Genomic DNA, 23,599 nt, shown 5'->3' on the forward strand with positions numbered 1-23,599 from the left:
GATGAAAACGGATTCTGATGTGGGGGATGGCTGGATGGGACCCAGATGACCGTGTATTTCTGGGTGGTACTACTGATGTTTTGTGGCCACGGTTTGAATAGCAATGCTGCACAAAGGGCTTTCTGTGTCCTGCTACCATCCTGGGCCTCAGGTGCCTCACTTGGTGTGAATCAGTTTCTGTGGTCTGTCCCTATAAAAGATGGCCAGGTTACCCAGGTCTGTGGGCCAGAACAGCATGTGGGGTTCAGGGAGTATGACAGGAGTTGGGACTGTGGTTACAGAGGTCATTGTTAGCAATCATAGGCCCGAGTAGTAGCGTTTATTTCACATAGAGGTGGGGCAAGAAGGCAAGAAGCCTGACTTGGTTCTTCAGCTGCCAGGTTCCACTACCCCTGATGGTCAGAAGTGATCTGCAAGAAAAGGGGGTGCCCTGAGTGAGCAGCAGAGGATGCTGAAGGGGTATCCTTGCTGTGCCCTACAACCTCCTCCCTCCAGCTTCCCAGTCCCTTGGGATAACAGTACCAAAACACAGGGCTCAAGAAAGGATCTGGGGGCTGCTCAGAGCATCAATAGGATGCCAGGGCCCAGGGTGAGAATAGACAGAGGAGCACAGACCAGAATGCTTGAAGACTTATGGTGTGCTACTCCTTCTGTCCCTGGGGGTGCATAGCATCCCCTGAGTTCTGGCTCCACCAGTGTGCTGGAGCTGCCAGCGGCCCTAGAGGACAGGCCCAGCAGGTGGCCCTCTGCCCTCTGAGCCACTCACCACCTCCTAGCAGGTCCGGTTCTGGGCTGAAGGGCCCTGGGGGTAGATTCGAAGCCAGTTCCTCGAGCAGGCCCAGCAGACCTGTCACTTCTGCCTCCAGGTGCTCCACTGTCTTCTCCACTGTCTGCAGTGGGGGCAAAGTCAAGCACAGGGGTTTGGGCCACCTTCAGCTTAGCTTAGTGATATCCTAAAGAAATTCCACTGTGCCCTAGGTCCCAGCGTAATGCAGTGGAGAGGGAACTGGGTGCTGGGGAATCCAGGCCCTCACCCAGTCTCTGCTCAGTTTCCTCAGGTAACACCACCACAGGCTGCCCCCTTCAGCCTCTGAAGGATCCTCCTGCCCTGGCACGCAAAGGGAACTCCTGAACACCTTTTTCTTTGGGACTTGGCAGCAGTAGTGCACCTTCCTTTTGTCATACCGCCCCCTTGTGGCACCTTTATTACATGACAGGTTTGGGGTTTTAAAGTTTTCCTAGGGATTGCTTAAAAGGATGTGTGTTGCTGTAGGTCCTGCTGGCAACCTAATAAAAGTACTTACCCCTCCCCCCGGAGACAGAGTTTCTCTGTGTAGCCTTGGCTCTGTAGACCAGGCTGGCCTCGAACTCATAGAGATTCACCTGCTTCTGCCTCCCAAGTGCTGGATTGAAGGCGTGCACCACCACTGCCCGACTTCAGAACAGAATATCAAGTACATTAGAATAGCATTCAAAAGTTAAAAACTACATATTATTTTGGTTGTTGATGTTTGTAAGGTCAAAAGTCAGTAGACTGAGACAGGAGGATCACCACAAGTTCCAGGCCAGTTTGGGATTCAGAGTTTGTCTCTCCAATAATTGTTTTATCATTATGGGAGTAAGGAAGCAGAAATGCCAAATGTCAGTCTTAGGAGCGGTGCAGTGTGTGTGGGGTGTGTATGTGTGTGTGTGTGTGTGTGTGTGTGTGTGTAGAGGCACACTCACTATGGGAGTGCGTAGAGGTCTGTTCTCTCTCTACTTTGAAAATTCTGAAAATTCTAGGGATTAGGCGAGGCAATAGTGACAGGAGTTGGAAGCCAGCCTGGTCTAAAGAGCCAGTGCCAGTTCCAGGACAGCCAAAGCTACACAGAGAAACCCTGTCTCAAAAAACAGAAAACAAAAACAAAAAAAAAGAAGGGGGAAGAGAGAGACCTGGGGCTCACACTTGGGCATCAGGCTTGATGACCAGCACCTGGTGAGCCCTCACACAGGCCTCACCTTGTCTTGGAGGCAGGAGCTCTTACTGGCAATGATTAGATTAGGTTGACTGGCTAGCGAGCCCCAAAGACCCTCCTGTCTCTTCCTCTCCCTCCGGTGCCGGCATGCCACTATGTCTCCTCATGCTTACATGGCAGGTGCTGTACAGACTGAGCTATCCCCCCCAAAAAGCAAAATGTCCATATCCTAGGATATGTGCTTATTAACTCACTAAGTAACAGTCTACCATCAGGCCCAGTGATTGCTGCCATCCTGACAAGACGAAGGCGTATAGGGACACACTGAAGCAGGGTGTGTGGGTCCATGCCTGTAGTCCTAGCGCTCAAGAGCAGAGCCAGGACGACTGCCATGAGTTTCAGGCCAGGCTGGTTTAATAGTGAGTTCTAAACCAGCCATGGCTACATGGTAAGACCCTGCGTCACCAAATAAAATTAATAATAGTAATTTTTTAAAAAGGCAGGCAATGTGATTCAGCAGGTCAAGTTAACTGCCACAAACTCTAACAATGTAAATTAATCCCTGGGACACACATGGCGAAAGGGAAGTGGTATGGGAAGTCCTGTATATGTGTTGCTTTTATTGGTTAATGAATAAAGCTGTTTCGGCCAGTGGCTTAGCAGAATAGAGTATGGCAGGAATTCCAAGTAGAGATAGAGGAGAAAGTAGGTGGAATCAGTGAGAAGCCATGTAGCTGCTGCAGGAGACAGATGCTTCTGCTGAAGCCTGCCAAAACTTTGCTGGTAGGCTACAACCTTGTGGTGATGCACAGCTTAATGGAGATGGGTTAGTTTAGGATATAAGAGCTATAAATATGCTAAAACTATTGGCCAAAAAGTATTGCAATTAATATTGTTTCTGTGTGTTTATTTCTGGTCTGAGCGGCTGGGAAATAAATGAGCATGCCTCTGACTACAGGAAAGAATTTAAAAGTTTCCAGGAATGAAGATAAAACTTTCCCCCATATAAATTTATGAACCCCAAGTTATGATTCATGGCTATTCCACAAAATTTGATGGTGGAACTTACACCTTCTCCAACTTAGAAAAAAATCTCAGGCTGGGTGTAAGTGATGCTTTCTGAGAGGTAGGGTATATAACACATTGCTCAGCCCAATATCCTAGTTAGAGCAGCTGAGAAACAGGCACTGGCCTGCGTTTCCTGACGATCATACCGCACAAAGCCTGGCAGATGGCCATGAAGTTCACAATCCCTTCTTCCCATGCCCTCATTACCTCTTCCATGATGTCTAAACGGCCTTGGATAGCCACATGTCTGTCACAGCCTGGGCCCCAGGCTAGATCTTCTCTGGAGGAACCGGGGGACTCAGCAGCTGTAGAGAAAACAAGTCTTGTTACTATGGGGCCATTGGTTTCCTTGTGGCACTAGAGAGTCCTGTACAACACCAGGCTTGAGTGACGTGGGTGCTGAAATCAGACACAAGGATATGCAGAGGGAGGATGAAGATGACCCACCACCCTAAGTGCTGTCTCCAGAACCAGGAGGGCGCCATCAAGTAGGCAGTGCTTAGGCTGGGTAAAGTCAAGACAGGGAAGGTTTGGTTGCTTGCAAAGACATGGAGAGATGTAAATCTTCCTTGGACAAACCATCCAGGGAACTGGAATGCCTGCAAAGAACCAGGTGGGTGGGAGATTCGACCAGCACAGGGTCTTGGGATCAAAACCAAGGGTAGCACATGGACCCAAGGCCTCCATGAGCCTCCATGAATATTTGGAGGGAGTGCTTTGAATTTCAGATCTAGAGAATGTGGAGGGATGCAACTTTAGAGAAAGGCAGTGACGACAGGAATCCATGTTTGAAGGAATAAGTCAGACAGTATCAGGTAGAATCCAGGGAGGAGACTGAGTGGCCTCGGCACTGGGAACCAGTCAGTCTGAGCTGCTGTACACCAGGTGGCATGCTGAGGAGGTCCTGACATGAGCCTCATTTTGTACTCCAGGAAATTAATGCACAGAGGGGTGAGAGGTCATGCCCGAAGCCACACTGCTAGTGCGAGAGGATCAGATGTCTAACCTACTATGATGGCTGTTAATCCCACCTGGCTACCACTACCACAATTTTTGAGACAAATTTGAAGTAAGCTTTTTTAAATACTGGCCAGGACGATGGATACTGACCAGGTTCCTACCAGGTAATCCCCGAGTATGGTGCCAAGTATGTTAAGTGCTTATAAAGGCAGAGCCTACAATTCTGTCTTCGTCAAATTGGGGGCAAACATTTATCCTGACACACTTCTGCCTATGTACCTCTGATGGGGAAGCTTTGTTAACCAATTATCTTCAAGAGGTGGGATCAAGTTAGGGTGTGGCTTTCTGGGACCCAGAGAAAAATGGGTGCACAGCCCAGGTGCTCTCTCTGTGGTTCCCTTGCAGCACAGCTGAGCTTGGACTTCTTGTTCCTGTTTCTTGAGTTTTCCACCTTATAATAAATAAAAATATAATTGTTTATCTTTTAGTTAGCCTGGTTATTTCCCAGATTGAGCTATTACAATTGGTGGCAGATGATCTTTCTGATGATATCACCAGAAAAGTAGGTAAAACTCTGGGTAAGCTATCCTGGAGTTTGGTACATACTGATGAGGCTAAATTTTGTCTTTGTATGTACCTTTTTTCCCTGGTCATTAAATTCAATAAATTCCTTAATCTTTTCAAATCTTTTTACTGGCACCTTTTATAGAGTTTGGATCCCCTGTCCAGTGTTCTGTTTTAATGCCCTCAATGAGCATTCCAAGGTGTAAAGTCTGTCCGGTGAAAAAAATGTCTCATCCTTGGACATAATTTTTATAGCATGCATATTACCTTCCTGGAGAGACATTCTATCAGTCAATCTATCACAACCCTTCAACAGAGTCTGTTTAATACACTCAACATTACAAATTCTCTCAGACAATGTCTCAGTACCCTCTGTCATTGACTAGGTTTTATTTGTCATATTGGTTGTATCCTTCTCCAGAGTACTGAATGTCCCTTTTAGTTGGACACTATCAGTCTGTAAAGACTGTATCATTTCTTTTTTTAAAAAAAAGATTTATTTATTTATTATGTATACACTGTTCTGCCTTGGAATGACCAGGGACAAAAGGTACATACAAAGACAAAATTTAGCCTCATCAGTACATACCAAACTCCAGGATAGCTTACCCAGAGTTTACCTGCTTTTCCAGTGATGTCATCAGAAAGAGCACCGGACACCAAATACCCTAAAGTAGCCAAAGAATATACATGGGAGCCCATATGTATGACTGATGTAAAGGAAATTAAACATGCAATTGTATCTTATGAAATACATTCATTAGGGTAATGGTCAAAATGTGGGGTTCAAGCAACAAAGCAATGCCACAAGATTCGATTCAATTTTAGAACAACAGAAAAAAGCAAAAGGAATTGAGATTTCCCAAGATCAAATTCTGGGCATGGGACTTTACTCTGATCCTCAGGATCAGGCTCTTTACCATGAACACACCTTGTCTCTATGTAGCACAGCAGCTTTAAATGCTTGGGACAGGATTCAGAAACCAGAAAAGAGATCATATATTAGGGTTAATCAGGATCAGAGAGAACCCTTTAGTGATGTTTTCCAAAGATTAACTAAGGCTGTACAAATAGGGGTAACAGACCCAGAAGCTAGATCTGTACTAATTAAATCTTTGGGTTTTTTTTTTTTTTTTTGAGAATGCCAACTTAGAATGCAAAAAGATCCTTGGGTCTTTAAAGGTCAGATCAGCACCAATGAATAAATGAATCTTGCATACAATGTATGTTGAGACACTTGACTATAGTACTAAAGCTTGGGTAGAAGCAACTTCTAATGGTATGAGGAGACATCAAAATACCAAATGTTTTAATTGTGGTAGAATAGGATATCTGAAAAGGGATTGTAGACAAGGAATTCCTAGAAATAATGTCTCCTCTGGAAATGGCAAAAATAGGAGGACTCAGCCGTCAGGTATATGTAGGAGGTGTGGCAAGGCCAACATTGGACCAATGAATCTAGGTCAACAAAAGACAGACAAGACAACCCAACACCATCGGGAAACTTCTTGGGGGGCCTCTTGCAGACCCCCATGATGAACGTGGTCCAATCATTCCCAGTTACTGTGGAGAACGTATCTTACCAGAAAAATTTAAAAATCCAGTGCCTATTGTAAAAACCCATACTGGTCAAGATGATGGACTAGATGTGGAGGATGGATCAACACTCCAGTAGGACATAGGAAATGTATATTCTGGCAGACTTCTATAAGTGATCAAAGACCAAAGCTAAGAGTATATATAAATGGCATTTTTATTAAAGGCTTACTAGACATGGATGCGGATATAAATATCATTACCCCCAAGCTTGGCATCCAAATTGGCCTCTTCAAGAGGTAGATGTTCAATTCCTAGAAACTGGAATCCTATCTCAAGTAAAACAAAGCATGAGATGGGTCTAATGCAGAGGGCCAAAAGGACAGAGAGGAAGGCTAAGGCCATATGTAGCTAATATTACAGTGAATTTGTGGGGTCGTGGCCTATTGCAGCAATAGAATACCCAGATTAACATTCCTGCAGCCCCCAAAACTTATGTTTCTGGGGAAGATATTAGAAGATATTATGGCAAAGGTCTCCAGCCATTCATGCTGTACAAAAGCACAAAACAATTGACAAACCTTCAGAGGTACTAAAGGCCCTGTCTTTAAAATGGTTAACTGAGAAACCAATATGGGTTAAACAGTGGCCTCTAACAGAAGAAAAGCTGCAGGCTTTAGGACAGCTGGTACAAGAGCAACCTTCTCTGGAGAGAAGGGCATTCTGCCTCTAGGTGAAAGAGACTTAGAAGCCAGGAATCGCGCTAGTTGTCCTGAGACAATGGCTCCCTCTGACAGGAAGCTGGAAGACAAACAGGTAGAATACAAGGCAGTGGGAAATACAGGCCAGGCTTCCTCTGCACAGAAAAAAAAGAGTATTTTCAGGTAAACATTACTGGGGAAGATAAACTGAGGTCCCAACAGCCTATCAGCCTGAGCAGCTGAAGAATTTGAAAAGACCGGTAACACATTTGAGGGTCCAATCATTTCGTCAGTATTTTCTTTGAGCTCTGGATCTGAAAATGTGCCAGAGGGCATTAAGTGGAATAATTCAACAACCAAAATAAAGTCTGCTTTGCAGAAAGATGGCGCAGTTAATTGAGTCATGCGGCAAGCTTCCCTCTTTGTCTGCCAATAGTGCTCAGCGATGTTCCATAGGGCAGGCACCCAAGCTGACTTCAAAAGCAGCACATAAACAGAAGGACCTCCTATACCAAACAGGAAAGCAGCAAGGATAAGTGGTATGCTGGCTATGTTTGTAGAAATGTATCTTTGGGGGCTGAAGAGATGGCTCAGAGGTTAAGAGCACTGGCTGTTCTTCCAGAGGAATGGAGTTCAATTCTCAATGCCCACACCGTGGCTAACAGCTATCCATAATGAGATTTGGTGCCCTCTTCTGGGATATTATGCATAACAAATAATTTTTTTAAAAAAATGGGTCTTTGAGAGACCCATATTAGAATATTCCCTGCTAAAATGTTAGCTTTAGATTTACTTCAAAATCACCCAGGCCTGGTGGAGGGACAACAAGAAGCATAAAGGGGCGTTCACAGCAAAGGTCCTGGGAGTCCATTCGGCTATCCCTCTACTTTTATTTATATAGCTTTATTTGTTTATTTAATTCATTTTTATTTTATGGGATGTTCATAAGTGCAGTATAGGCTCACAGTGTCTGAGAAGGTCGGAAGCGGGCATCAGATCCTCTGGTCCTGGGGTTTCAGACAAGACAGTTGTGGGCCTCCTTGTGGGAGCTAGAAATTGAACTCAGGTCATCTGGAAGAACAGAAAGTGCTTTTAACTGCTGAACCATCTCTCTGACCCAGATACTTAAATTACATGTATGTGACTGCATCTGTGATCTGTGTGCTGGGTATGTGCATTTGAGTTCAAGTACCCACAGAAGCCAGAAGCCGGCATCAGATCCTCTGGAGCTGAAGTTACAGGCAGTTGTCAGCCACCTAATGTGGGTGCTGGGGACTGAATTAAGGTCTTCCAGACGAGTGATACACACTCTTAACTGCTGAGCCATGTTCCCTACCCCTTGAGGTTTTTATTCTATAACTCAGTTGCCTGGTGGGATTGTTAGCTAAAAGCAGAAGCCATCCGTGATGGGCTGAATGGACAGATATACAATGGTGGGGACGAGGAAGAGATCCTCAGTTCAGACCTCCCTTCTGGAAGGCTGCGCTCCGTGATCTGAGATGGCCTTTGAGGGACAGGAGAAGAGGTCCTTAGTGAAGGGACTAGCCTTAGTGAAGGGACTCCACGTTTTGTTTCAGCTGAAGCCAGAGCCTCAGCCTGGAGAGAGTTAGAAAAGGCAGGAAGGGCTCTTCTTACTCCAGGGTGGGCTGTTCTGGGAAGATGAGCCTGTTCTGGTGGGAGTCTGCATAGACACAGTCTCTGTATGCTCTGCTTGGGGCCTCCAGCCAGGTTACTTGCACTTGCTGAGATCCTTTACCCATGAAGGCTGTGCCTGTGGGTGTCTTGAGCAGCAAGCATCTGCTTCTCTCTACTGGCCTCAGACACTGTTCTCCAGAGCTGTGATGAGGTCTAACTTGGCTTCAGAATCCCTCAGGGGAAGAGGCTGGGGTGAGGTCGCTCCCCTCCGCCCTAATCCCTCACATCTGGATGGAGCTGTGATCTGAGCTCATCCAGGCCTCCTGGAGACTAGTCTGACAGAAAGCTTGGAGCACAACCCTAAAAACTGTCCTGCACAAAGAGCTCCCTCCCTGAAGAGAACCTCAGCCTACACCCTCAGCCATTAACTTTCTGGCCTCTGCAGTCTCCTCTACCACGCTGGCTGGGGTTGGATTGAGGCTCTGTGTCCCAAAAATAGGTTGGAGTTTGTCAATCTTTCAGAATTTGCCTGAGGCCTCAGAGGACCAAGTTAGGTTGAGTAAGCAGGGGGGAGGGGGAGTCTTGGTAAAAAAAAAAAAATTAGGCAAGCCAAAAATCGGGCTTGTTCTCTCTCTTCTCTCTCTCTCTCTCCTCTCTCATCTCTCTCTCTCTCTCTCTCTCTCTCTCTCTCTCCCCCTCTCCCTCTCCCCCTCCCTCCTTCCCTCCCTCCCTCTCCTCCCCAGTGTGTGTGTCTCTCTCCCTCTCCCCCTCCCTCCTTCCCCTTCCCGTCCCTCCCGTCCCTCCCCCTCCCGTCCCTCCCATCCCTCCCTCCCTCCCTCCCTCCCTCCCTCCCTCCCTCCCTCCCTCCCTCCCTCCCTCTCTCTGCCCTCCCTACTCTGTTAGTTGGAAATGGATTTCCTAGGGTATAGGTTGTTTTCTTTAGCCTGGTTCTGATTAAAGCCTTGTTTGTACCCTGGATGGTGACCATGGTGAAGTAGCATCCTGTGGTGAGGGGAGGCCAGAGACCAGGAGAGGTGCTGGACTGGCTGAACTAACCAAAGAAGCTTGGCCACCAGTTTTGTCTTCTATATGGCCCCACCCAGTCACGGCCCTTCCACGGCACCCAGGACTCACGCAGGGAGAAAGTATCCAAACTTACAAAGCCATATTCTATATTTACCAGCAACACTGGCCACTTGGGGTCAATGATATTTGACCACATTCAGTATAATAGGATAATAAACTTTACCACAGCCAGTACTTGTATAAATATTTGTGACACGTTCAAAACCATCAACGGATTATGATTCTTAAAAAGAAGTGGAATGATATTTTAAAAGGATTGTATGAAGAAGTCTGCATGGGACTGCTCTGGCTGAAAAAGACCAAGGATCCCTAAGCCCTTTAAGAGAGAGCTAGATTTCAAGACATGTTTGTTTTGTTGTTGTTTAGGGAGAGGCGTGCTCTATCTCCTTCTTTTGTTTGGAGTCTTTTTCCGGAAATGAATTTGAGACTCCTGGGATACTGGGAAACGTATCTGTGTCCTTCCCATGCTTTCTCTTTGGGGTTCAGTTAGTGTTTTCCTTGGGATGCAAGTAAAGCTGCATCCTATGAAAAGCCCCTGTCAATCACCACCTCCTGTCTACTTCTCTCTCCTGTGTCCCTTCAAAACCAGACTGGCTGAAGGGCAAGCTCTGAGGCAGCTCTATTCCTAAGGCTAGACATGAACCCAGATTCTGTCTAGCTACCCCATATTTTTTAAACTACTAATTATAATAAGCTAACCCTCTCCAAATCCCAGGATGCTGAGGCCTCAAACCCACCCAAGTTAAACCTCACCAGCCTACAATTGGAAGTCAGAGGCACAGTCTACGGGATGTTCTTTGCTTCTCACTCAACTTCATGTTAAGTAAGAGATCTGTCTGTTCTGCCCTGTCTCCTTTGCAGAGTTGCTGTGACGCCACACCTAAAGGTGCCTGTGAACCACAGGGAGGATGCCAGCTCGATACACACTACAGTCACCTACAGAGAGGAGCCTCAGTTGAGGAACTGACCCTTTCAGGTTAGCCTGTGGGGAAGTTTGATTGACATTTATTATCTTTTTCTTTTTCTTTGTTTTTTTTTTGAGACAGGGTTTCTCTGTGAAACAGCCTTGGCTGTCCTGGAACTCACACTGTAGACCAGGCTGGCCTCGAACTCATGAAGATCTGCCTGCCTCTCGAGTGCTAGGATTAAAGGCGTGCACCACCACCGCCGGGCATTTTCTTGATTAATGATGATATAGAGGGCTTGGCTCTCTATGGGCAGTCCTACCCCTGGGCAGGTGGTCCCAGGTTCTATAAGAAAGCAGGCTGAGCAAGTCCTGGAGAACAAGCCAGTAAGCAGTGTTCCTTCACAGCCTCTGCTTCAGTTCCTGCCTCTACGTTCCTGCCTTGAATTCCTGCCCTGACTTCCCTTAATGAACTGTAAGATGAAATAAACTCCTCTCCAAACTGCTTTTGGCCACAGTGTTCATCACAATAACAGAAAGCATTGACCAGATGAACAAATAATAGGCTCAGGATGGTGTAGCACGTTTGTCAGGGAGCCCCTTGCTCTGCCTCACATGGAGTCTAGAACCTAATCAAGATCACTTCGATCAGGTTCTAGGATAGAAGGGCATCTCTCTAGGGTTAAATCTACGTGGAAAGTCAGAAGGTACCATGTTCTAGAGGGGCTTCTCCAACAAGGATGCTGGGACAGCCCTGACCTGACTGGATCATCTGCTGCATACCAATTCCATTTGTTGGATCCTGGCTTTTGCTAGTTTTAGAATGGACATAACCATACTCTGTCTTCTAAGTTACTATTGCTTTATGGTCCTATATCATGCCAAGCTTTTTGCTGAATGTATATATGGATATGACATTTAATTCTAGTCTTTTTCCTCTTTTAGTTTTCAGGTTATAATATAATTACAACATTTTTCCTCCCCTTTACTTTCTCTAAACCCTCTCATATACCCCTCTTTGCTCTATTTCAAATTCATGGCCTTTTTCCATTAATTTTTATTATATGCATGTATACATGTACTATATATTCCTAAATATAACCTGCTCAGTCTATATAATGTTACTTTTATGTATGTTGTCAGGGCTGACCATTTGGTATTAAATAAAGTCACTCTTCTTTTGTTTCTTAATCCTCTGGCACCTCAGCCTTCCGTGTGCTGGATTATATATACTCCCCCACCTTAAAAAAATAAATATTTTTTGTTTTGTTTTTCTACATGGAGTTTGGGGTGTTCCTGTAATCCCAACACCTGAGAGTCTGAGGCAGGAGAATTGCAAGTGTGAGGCCAGCCTGGGCTACACAACAAGTATTTGTCTTAAAAACAAAGCAAAACCCCAAATTATTATTATTATTATTACTTTACAAAATCAAAAGTTTAAGTGACATACAAAAGATTTCATGGCAGAAAGGTGGTTGTGACAGGATTGGAATCCAACCACCTGGCACTGTCTGTTCCTGTTGGTGATGTGACTGTGTAAAGGAAGTTCTACACTGGGGCTCCCCACCGTCTCCCCTTGTAAGAACTAAATAATTATGTTTAATTTCCACAGCATTTAGAATTCAGTGATGATAGCATACACCTTCAATTCCAGCACTCAAGAGGCAGAGACATGCTGATCCTCTATGAGTTCAAGGCCAGCCTAGTCTACATAATGGGTTCCAGACAAGCCAGGGCGGCATAGTGAGTCTTTCTCTATCTTCCTGTCTGTCTCTCCCTTAGACAGCATGCTCACAGGCATCCATGCACGCATGCAAGCATACATGCACAGGTTCTTGTCTCCCTTAGCTCACAGCTAGTGCCTGCTTCTTGGGAGCTTTTTAGTTTATCTTTGACTTAAAAAGTTAGGCTCTGTGACTGAGCCCCTGTATCAGAAGGGAGAGCATCTTGAATTTCAGGTTCATCTTTGAACATCAGATAAGGCTTTGAATCCTGAACAAATAGATTGGGGAATCTTGAGAGGTAGTAATACTAGACACCAGGAAGACTGTACTTCCCTAAAGAACTTAGCTGATGAGGAATTCATGGGGAAGGGAAATGTGATTAGGAATATAAGATACACAATTTTGTGCCAAACTGGTGGGCCAGCCATTTTTATCTTTTCTGTAGGCTGACACCTAACTTTGCAAGGTCAAAAAATAACTTACCTTGATGTTGCTACTCTGAGTCCCCAGTGCTCTTTTTTTTTTTAAAAAAAATTATTTATTTGTAATGTGTATGGGTGCTTTGCCTGTGTGTTAGTCTGTGCATCACATGCATTCCTGGTGCCCTTGGAGGTGAGAAGAAGGCATCAAATTCCCTGGAACTGGAGTTACAGGTGGTTGTCACCTGCTGCATGGGTGCTGGGGATTGAACCTGGGGTTTCATGGATGTTAGGCAAGCACTCTACCAACTGAGCTACACTCCAGCCTCCCCTGCCCAGCACTCTTATTATGAAGTGATGGTCATGTTTTCTTACACCATCTGTAAAATGGGGGAACCTACAAAGGTATGAGACACAGGATGGCTTTCTGTCTCTGTTCTCCCATGTTTGTTTGGTCCCTTTCCTTCCTTCCTTCCTTCCTTCCTTCCTTCCTTCCTTCCTTCCTTCCTTCCTTCCTCCCTCCCTCCCTCCCTCCCTCCCTCCCTCTCTCTCTCTTTCTTTCTTTCTTGTAGTAAGAAATGCTATGATCCAAAGGTGTGGGTAGTTATACTTGCTTACAAGAGGAGATACAGGGTACTGAAGAGATGGCTCAGCAGTTAAGAGCACTGCCTTTTCTTCCAGAGGACCTGGGTTCAATACTTAGCACCCACATGGTGGCTTACACCTATCTGTGACTCCAGTTCTAGAGCATCCTCTTCTAGCCTCTGTGGGTACCACAGTTGTGTGCACAGACATACATTCAGGCAAAACACCTGTATTCATCAAATAAAATAAAAAAAAAATAAAGGAGGAGACACAGGGATGAATAGAAGGCTAAGCAATTTATTGCCCTTCTGTAGGATAGGACCCAGCAATGGCCTGAAACTCCAGTTCTAGGATACTATGTTCTGTGGCATCTGAGAACACTTGCCTGTACATGGCCCACAGAAACTCAAAAACTCATACATACATATATACACATATACATACATATAATATTTTTAATTATAAAAAAATAAAAGATCCAGGCAGTGGTGTCACACACCTTTAATCCCAGCACTCAGGAGCCAGAAGCACGTGGATCTATGTGAGTTCAAGACCAGCCTGGTCTACCGAGCAAGTTCCAGAACAGGTTCCAAGGCTATACAGAAAACCCTGTCAGAGAGAGAGAGAGAGAGAGAGAGAGAGAGAGAGAGAGAGAGAGAGAGAGAGAGAGAGAGAGAGAGAGAGAGAGAGAGAGAGAGAAATTAGGTAAATAAATAGAAGAAAGACACTGAGAATTCTGTGACAGTGGACAGTGTGCAAACAGGAACTGAGCTGAAGTTGGTCTCTGAAAAGGTCTCCATAAAGGGAGCTGGTAACATGACTTATACAACAGCACAAGCCTGGAGACCTGAAGTCTATCTTCAGAACCCTCATAAAGGTGGAAAGAGAGAACCAACTCCACAAAGTCATCCTCTGACTTCCTCACTTGCACTGTGGCTTGTAACCTCACAGGTACAATAATACACAAATTACTTAATTAAAGATCTTTATAATACAAACCATTTTACTTCCCTCAATATGTAAACAGAATAATATGAGAAAATCCCAACGTGACAATTTAGAAAGCCTTAAATAGTTTACAAGAATCATAAATGCCTTTGAAGAAAAGAAGTCTATCCTTAGCAGGAATCAAAAACATCCAATTAAAATAATAAAGATGTGGTGGAATGGGGCATTGGTCTAGGACATCAAAGGGAATAGGTAGAAACCTGGAACCCCTATGGGTCTGAGTGTGAGTCTGGGACCTCTGAGGAAGTAAACAGGTCCTCTGTGGGTCCAGGTGCACCTGAGCCTGGTACCTCCGAGGCAGTAGACTGGAATCAGAAACCTTTCCAGGTCCAACTTCAACCCAGGGACTTCTGCAGGAGGGAGTCCAGACCAAGATTTATAAATACAGGTCAAAGCCAGTAACCTAGGCCAAAGTTGCCCTGAGGCAAGGAACTCCACTTTGGGCAACAAATTCCACAGGAGTGGGACTGAACTAGCCACTTAGGACCGAGAGAGCCTGAGGAAACAAACTCCACCAGGAGCAGAAGCCAGGAGCAAATCCAGTCCTGGGAACCAACCCAGTCCCAGAACACTGGCAGATCAGGATTGAGCTAACAACCAGATCCAGAGTCTGTGATCTCTACCAGAACAGGTCCAACTCCAAGCCAGGGACTTCTGCAGGAGGAGATCCACACCAGGATTTACAGAAACAGATCAAATCCAGTAGCCTAGGCCAAAGTAGGCCTGAGACAGCAAACTTTAAGGGAGCAGTCCAAACCACAGGAGCACTGAGCTATCTCTAGGAACAGGAGTAACCAACGGGGTAACTAGAACTGTGACACTGACTGTAGCATGAGGAACAACCATCTGAGCATTGGATTCACTGGCACCTAGAAGATTATTCAACAGAATCTCAGACAGCCCCAACCACACCTATTAGAGGAAAAGATGAGTAGAAAAGGTAAGATCACATGCTACACCACAGAGAGCAACACAACACCTGTAGTAACCTAAAGACCCTCCAACAGCAAGATCTGAACAACCAAATATGGATGAACCAGAAGAAAATGACCTAAAACATAACTTCAAGAGAATGTTTGAAATTCTTAAAGATGAAATGAGAAATTCCCTTAAAGAAATGGAGGAAAGGGGGGCTGGAGAGATGGCTCAGCGGTTAAGAGCATTGCCTGCTCTTCCAAAGGTCCTAAGTTCAATTCCTGGCAACCACATGATGGCTCACAACCATCTGTAATGAGGTCTGGTGCCCTCATCTGGCCTGCAGGCATACCCACAGACAGAATATTGTATACATAATAAGTAAATGAACAAATATTTTTAAAAAAGAAATGGAGGAAAGACAAACAAAAAAAATGGAAGATATCAGCAAATCACTTAAAGAAAACCAAGAAAAAGAACTCAAACATATAAAAGAAACTATCCAGGAAACAATAAAGAAAACACAAGCTGAAGGAATTATAGAAACAGAAACCATAAGAAAAAGATCAAGAACTACAAATGCAAGCATGAACAGCAGAATACAAGAAATGGAAGAGAGAATCTCAAGCGCTGAAGATACAATAGAGGAAATAGACTCATCAGTTAAAGAAAACATTAAATCTAACAAAGCTTAACCCAAAATATTCATGAAATATGGGACACCATGAAAAGGCCAAATCTTAGAATAATAGGTATAGAAAAAGGAGAAGTTCAACTCAAAGACACAGAACATTTATTTAACAAAATCATAGAAGAAAACTTTCCCTACCTAAAGAAAGGTATGCCTATGAAGATACAAGAAGCTTACAGAACACCAAATAGACTGAATCAAAAAAAAGTCCTCTTGCCACATAATAATCAAAACACTAAACATACAGAGTAAAGAAATAATATTAAGAGCTGCAAAGGAAAAAGGCCAAGTAACATATAAAGGTAGACCATCAGAATTACACCTGAATTCTTATTGGAGACAATGAAAGCCAGAAGGTCATGGTCAAGCATTATGCAGACATTAAGAGACCACAGATGACAGCCCAAACTACTATACCCAGCAAAACTGTCAATCACCATAGAAGAACAAAAAAAGATATTTCATGACAAATCTAGATTTCACCAATACCTAGCCACAAACCCAGTTCTACACAAAATACTAGAAGGAAAACTCCAACCCAAGGAAGATGGCTACACCAGCAAAAACACAGACAATTGATGATCTCATAACAGCAAATCCCGAAGAAGAAAAAAAATGCACAAATTAGCATCACCAACGATGAAAACTAAATTAACAGGAGATAGCAATCACTGGTCACTAATATCCCTTAATGTAAATGGACTCAACTCACCTATAAAAAGGCACAGGTAAGAGACTGGATACAAAAACAGAATCCATCCTTCTGCATACAAGAAACACATCCCAACCTCAAAGACAGACATCGTCTCAGAGTAAAGGGTTGGGAAAAAATATACCAACCAAATGGAACTAAGAAACAACCAGGTGTAGCTATCCTAATATCTAACAAAATAGACTTCAAGCTAAAATCAATCAAAAGAGTCAAAGAATGTCATTTCATATTAGTCATAGAAAAAAATCCATCAAGAGGAAATTTCAATACTGAACATCTATGCCCCAAATACAAGGGCACCCTCATATGTCAAGAAACACTTCTAAAGCTTAAATCATACATTAACCCCACACACTAATAGTGGGAGACTTCAACACTTTCCTCTCACCACTGGACAGGTCAATCAGACAAAAAATGAACAGAAAAATAAGAGAACTAACAGATGCTATGACTCAGATGGACTTAACAGACATCTATAGAATATTCCATCCAAACAGAAAAGAATATACCTTCTTCTCAGCATCCCATGGAACCTTCTCAAAAATTGACTACATGCTTGGTAACAAAACAAACCTCAACAAATACAAAAATATTGGAATAACCCAATGTACCTTATCAGATCACCATGATCTAAAACTAGAAGTCAACAACAATACTAATTCCAGAAAGCCCACAAACACATGGAAATTAAACAGTGCTCACCTGAATCATTAATGGGTCAAGAAAGAAATAAAGGGGGAAATTAAAGACTTCCTAAAATTCAATGAAAATGACCATACAACATACCCATATTTATGGGACACAATGAAAGCAGTGTTAAGAGGCAAGTTCATAGCACTAAACACCTACATAAAGAAATTGGAAAAATCCCACACTAGTGAATTAACAGAACATTTGAAAACTTTAGAACAAAAAGAAGCAAACTCATCTAAGAGAACTAGATGGCAGGAAATAATCAAACTGAGAGCTGAAATCAACAAAATAGACAAATCTTTATCCAAACTAACCAAAAGGCAGAGAGAGAATATTCAAATTAACAAAATCAGAAATGAAAAGAGGGATATAACAACAGACACGGAGGAAATACAGAGGATCATCAGGTCATATTTTGAAAACCTGTACTCCACAAAATTGAAAAACTTAATGAAAATGGACAACTTTCTGGATAAATATCACTTACCAAAATTAAATCAAGACCAGATAAGCAAATTAAACAGACCTATAACTGCTGAAGAAATAGAAACAGTCATCAAAAGTCTCCCAACCAAAAAAAGCCCAGGACCTGATGGTTTCAGCTCAGAATTCTACAAGACTTTCAAAGAAGAACTAATATCAATACTCCTCAAATTATCCCACACAATAGAAACAGAGGGAACATTGCCAAACTCTTTTTATGAGGCTACAATTACCCTGATACTCAAACCACAGAAAGACATTACTAAGAAAGAGAATTACAGACCAATCTCACTTATGAACACTGATGCAAAAACACTAAATAAAATACTGGCAAATTGAATCCGAGATTACACTTTTAAAGAGACAGCAGACATGTCAACCAAACTTAACCAGTCATGTAACCTTTGCTTGGATCAAACAAATTAAATGTAAAAACGAAGCAAACAAACAGAAAACATGACAAGATCAAGGACACTTGAACATGATGAATGTTTTATGACAGGGAATTATTATTATTTATGATGGCATTGCAGTTCTGTTTATAAATAAAATGTAAGATTCTGGACACCACACTCTAAGTACAGGACTGAGAGATGCTTCAGGAGTTAAGAATGTTTACTGTTTACTGACAAACACCTACAGTACTGTAGTAGGATACAAGATTAACTAAAAAAAATCAGCAACCCTCCTATATACAGATGATAAATGTACTGAGAAAGAAATCAGAGAAACATCACTCTTCACAGTAGCCACGAATAACATAAAATATCTTGGGGTAGCTTTTAACCAAACCAGTGAAAGATCTATATGACAAGAACTTTAAGTCTTTAAAGAAAGAAATTGGGGATGATATCAGAAAATGAAAAGATCTTCCACACTCTTGGATAGGTAGGATCAACATAGTAAGAATGGCAGTCTTAGCAAAAGCAATCTACAGATTCAATGCAATCCCCATCAAAATCCTAGCACAATTCTTCATAGACCTTAAAAGAACAATACTCAACTTCATTCATATGGAGAAACAAACAAACAAACAAAAACCAGGATAGCCAAAACAGTCCTGTACAATGAAGGAACTTGCAGAAGCATCACCCCATCCATGACTTCAAGCTCTACTATAGAGCTATAGTAATAAAGCCAGCTGGATGAGCCGAGAGGTGGTGGCACATGCCTTTAATCTCAACACTTGAGAGGCAGAGGCAAGTGGATCTCTGTGAGTTTGGGGACAGACTGGTCTACAAGAGCAAGTTCCAGGACAGGCTCCAAAGCTACAGAGAAGTCCTGCCTCAAAAAAAAAAAAAACAAAAAAATAAATAAGATAAAAAAAATAGTAAAAACCAGCTTGGAATTGTCACAAAAACAGACAGATGGACCAATGGAATCGAATTGAGGACCCTGAAATTAATCCACACACCTATGAACACCTGATTTTTGACAAAGAAACTAAAACTATACAATGGAAAAAAGAAAGCATCTTTGATAAGTGGTGCTGGAATAACTGGATGTCAACATGTAGAAGAATGCAAATAGATCCATATCTATCACCATGCACAAAACTCAAGTTCAAATGGATCAAAGACCTCAACATAAAATCAACCACATTGAACCTCATGGAAGAGAAAGTGGGAAGTAGCTTTGAATGCATTGACACAGGAGACTACTTTCTAAATATAACTCCAGTAGTACAGACACTGAGAGAAGCAAACAATAAATAGGACCTCCTGAAACTGAGACGCATAAGACAAAACAACAGCCTACAGAATGGGAAAAGATCTTCACTAATCCCACATCTGACAGAGGACTGCTCTCCAAAATATACAAAGAACTCAAGAAACCAGATAGATATCAAAAGAACAAATAATCCAATAAAAAAATGGGGTACAGACCTAAACAGAGAACTTTCAACAGAGGAATCTCAAATGACTGAAAGACACTTAAGGAAATGCTCAATTTCTTTAGACATCAGAGAAAGGCAAATCAAAACAACTTGGAGATATTATCTTACACCTATCAGAATGGGTAAGATCAAAAACACTGATGACAGTCTATGATGGAGAGGATGTGGAGTAAGGGGAACACTCCTCCATTGCTGGTGAGAGTGTAAACTTGTACAGCCACTTTAGAAATCAGTATGACAGTTTCTCAGAAAACTAGTAATCAATCTACCTCAAGACCCAGCAATATCACTTTGGGTATATGCCCAAAGGATGCTCAATCGTGTCACAAGGACATGTGCTCAACTATGTTCATAGCAACATTATTCGTAATAGCCAGAACCTGGAAATAACCCAGATGCCCCTCAACCAAAGAATGGATAAGGAAAATGTGGTACATTTGCACAATGGAGTACTACTCAGCAGTTAAAAAAAAAAACCAATGACATCTTGAAACTTGTCAAATAGACAAAACGAGAAAAAAAAGAAACATACTGAGTGAGTTAACCCAGACCCAGAAAGAAAAATACAGTATGTATTCACTCATAAAGCAGATATTAGACATAAAGCAAAGACTAACCAGCCTATAGTCCACAACTCCAGAGAACCTAGACAACAAAGAGGACCCTAAGAGAGACATACATGAATCCACCTAGGAAGGAGAAAAAGACAAGATCTCCTGAGTAAATTGGGAGTGTGTGTGGTGGGGGGGAGGGTGAAAGGGAAGAGAGGAGGAAGGAAGGAGAGTGGGAAAAATGTATAGCTCAATTTAAAAAAAAACAAAAAAACAAAAAACAAAACAAACAAAAAAAACCAACCCTGTCAGGAGGTTCTACCCTTGCTGTAGTTCAGCTCAGAGGGAAGGCTGGCCGTGCAGACGGGGAAGAAACAAACACAACAGAAAAAAAAAGAGTACTTACTGTTGGCCTGGTGGTGGTGGTGCACGCAATCCCAACAATGCCTTGGGAGGCAGAGGCAGGTGGATTTCTGTAAGTTTTAGGCCAGTCTGGTCTACAGAACAAGTGTCAGGATAGCCAGGACTGTTTCACAGAGAAAGCCTGTCTTGAAAAAAACCTACCTACCTACCTAACTAACTAACTAACTAGTGCTTACTGTTCTTGCAGAGGACCTGAGTTCATTCCCCGGCACCCATGTGGTGGCTCACATTCATCTACAGCTCGAGTTCCCGGGGATCCAGTGCCCTCTTCTGAGTTCCACAGGCTTGCACAAAGATGTGGCGCACGTACACAATCTTAGACGTACACACATAAAAAAGTAAATATTTTAAAAAGAGGAACTAAAAAGAAAACACGCAAGTGGTGGAGGGACTTGCTCAGAAGAAAGTTTCAGTGAGGGAAACAGATTGGGGGAGGGGTGTGAGAACGACAAAATTCATCACATGCATGAAATTGTCAAACACATAAACTTAAAAAATGAACGCAGTGCTTGGAATTTCCTTTAAAATAACCCAAGGATGACAGCAGAGGTAAGGTTGCTTAATAGTTATAGTATAATTACATTTTAGTAATCCATTTTTATGTGTGCTGTCATTTTAAACTCTATTTTTTGTATTCAAATCATTTTCATAGTCAAAAGTCATGCAAAATCTGTACCCCACAGTATGTACAAGGAAAGTATTGAAAATATTTTTAGAAAGTTAAGTGTGGGATAGTGTCTGAAGATTGAGAGGTTAGAAGTGAAAACTTGGGAAACCCCATTGGTACATCTATCCTTTCTTCTTAATCTGTTGCAATGACCATGCATATCAGAAAGAAAGAAATGTTTAAAAAGGTCGTGGCTCAAAGGGGTAGGAAAAGCGATTCATAGCAGGGACAGCTCCTTTCTCTGGGAGGCACCAGCTAAGCCCTGTGCCACCCATGCAGAGCTGACAGGAGAGTCTGAGAGGGGAGGAGAAAGGAGCTTGTGCCTTGTGAGCAGATTCTGAGTTACAAAGAGTGCCAGTCACTCCTTAACAGATGGGGAAACTGAGGCTAGAGGGGTTGATGATGAGAGAACTAGTGTTTGTTCCCTGGTGGGCACGGTCTTTCTTACACTTCCGGAAGCCATGCTGTGACATGTAAAGAGATTCGCCCCATAGGAATTACTTCCTATGGAAGGGAGTTAGTCTCCCTTCTCTGTGTGGGCGTCGAAAAAAACAGTCAGAGCTTCACTCTTAGTGCCAGGCATTTCTGCCTGACTGGAGCAAGAACCCCAAAGAGCCAGAGGACTGAGGTTTGGTGCTGGGTCTGCCTTGGCACTTTAAGGCCCGAGCTCACTCCTTGCCTAGACTACTAGATGAGCCATAGCCCTTGGATCGTTCTGGGAAACTGGAAGATGCCCCCCCTCACCTCACTATAGACCCCTCCAGCTTCCTGGAAGGTGAGACGGTACCTTTATTCCATTTGTCTCCTCAATGGTGGTGCTGACCCTACTTGGATCACTGACCCTTTTCACTCCTCTTCCTTCCCCTTTGCGGTCCTTCCCTGGATGCTCTGTCCCGAGGGCAGCCACACCCTGCAACCGGACCTCCGCCCAGGCTGCCCGCGCTCTCCTAGGCATCCGGTTGTCACATTTCCCCCAATCTTTCTTTCCCTGTTTCTTCCTGCATTCCCATTTCTTTCCTTCTTGTTTGTGTTTTTCTCAAACTCCCTGCTCTAGCTCTCCTCGTACAGACGCGTTATTCTCAAAGCCTCTTTCGCTCTCAGTCCCCTCTCTTATCTCTCTTCTCGATCTCTTCCCTTTTCTGTACAGTGTTTCTATTTTCTGTCACCATCACCTTTCCGTCCCTCCCCTTCTCCCGGTATCTCTGTCTCTGGTTCCTCTCTCATTCCTACCTCGCCGTCCGGGGGTGTCCCTGGGTCCCTGATCCCACTCACCCGCCTCGACGCCGAGCAGAGCGAGCCCGGCCAGGGCGCAGAGTAGCGGCTGCATGATGAGGAGCCAACCGAGCACAGCTTGTGTGTCCGTAGCCGCCTCCTCGGGATCACGCCCGCCCGGCCCAAGGAAATGCAGTTCCAGCCAAAATTCCTGGGCGGCTCCGGGTTTCTGGCTCCAGAGAACCCGCCCCCTCCAGAAGACCCACCGAGAAGGCCCAGCCCAGGATCCCATCCCAAGGCCACCTCTCCTCGGGGCAGACCTTCCAGCCCCTGACCCCACAGAGAAGTGGGGGAGGAGGCTGCTTCGGGGGCCACTACTCTTTATAAGCCTATTCCACAGACAACCAGACTGAGGCCAGAAATGAGGATTTTCCTCTATGTCCCTCCCAGGATCGCGCAGGATCTGAAGCACTATCTCTGAACCAGAAAATGAAGGCTCATGGTATTGGACAGAGGAAACTGAAGACCTAGCGCTGCCGTCCATAGAAACTCACTGATAAAGACCATTTAACTCCTTACTAAAGAGACTAAAGAGTAAAGGAATGAGATGCTACAAGGTGTCCAAACAGCTACTCAGACCCGGGGTATCGACCTGTCTGTCTGTGCCGGTGAGGGCGCCTGGCCTATCACCCAGTAAGCGACGAAACCAGCAGTAGGTGAACTCATCTCAGGTGGAATTTACAAATCTAGAGAGTTATTTCTCACCTTTATCACTTACAAGTTACAACTTGCAAGGCAGTTTAAAAGCAAGGGATGTCCCAGAGATGAAAGAGAACTGAAGCCATAGCAGTTAGCAAATATGTTAATCGTGCACTAGGGAGTATTTGGTGAATGGAGGAAAAAATAAAAGAAATAAAAAGGAAGGGACATGACTGCTCCTAGGTATGAAAAGTTTATTGTAGATAAAAGGGAGAGCACAGCCAGAGTCAGAGACATCTAAACTGCCTATGTCAGAGACGGTATAAACTGGAGCTAAACCCTGGTGTTCTCTTCCGCCATACCCCCTCTCATCCTCAGTATAACCTCACAAGGACCTGTTATCATAACCATTCCGAAGATTAAAAACAAACAAACAAACAAAAAAAACCGGGGCTGGAGAGATGGCTCAGAGGTTAAGAGCATTGCCTGCTCTTCCAAAGGTCCTGAGTTC

The 23,599-nt window shown here is 43.7% G+C and overlaps 1 protein-coding gene across 1 annotated transcript; it reads right to left on the bottom strand.

Annotated features, from left to right (window-relative positions):
• Positions 1-300: 300 nt before the first annotated feature.
• On the bottom strand, positions 301-22,555 carry Plac9 (placenta associated 9). Its single transcript, XM_038309536.1, has 4 exons — positions 22,450-22,555; positions 3,231-3,328; positions 767-890; positions 301-410 (listed from the first exon to the last, which is right to left on the bottom strand). Exons 1-4 carry the CDS (start codon positions 22,502-22,504, stop codon positions 400-402), a joined length of 288 nt encoding a protein of 95 aa, XP_038165464.1. The 5' UTR covers positions 22,505-22,555; the 3' UTR covers positions 301-399.
• Between the last annotated feature and the right edge of the window lie 1,044 nt (positions 22,556-23,599).

Source organism: Arvicola amphibius, chromosome 12 (assembly GCF_903992535.2).
Source record: "Arvicola amphibius chromosome 12, mArvAmp1.2, whole genome shotgun sequence".
NCBI lineage: Eukaryota > Metazoa > Chordata > Mammalia > Rodentia > Cricetidae > Arvicola > Arvicola amphibius.

Coding starts and splice junctions, on each gene's coding strand:
- Plac9 (XM_038309536.1), bottom strand. CDS start 22,504: ATGCAGCCGCTACTCTGCGCCCTGGCCGGGCTCGCTCTGCTCGGCGTC. Junction 3,329..22,449: donor TCTGCTCGGCGTCGAGGCGG/GTGAGTGGGATC, acceptor TTTTCTCTACAG/CTGCTGAGTCCCCCGGTTCC. Junction 891..3,230: donor GTTTAGACATCATGGAAGAG/GTAATGAGGGCA, acceptor CCCCCACTGCAG/ACAGTGGAGAAGACAGTGGA.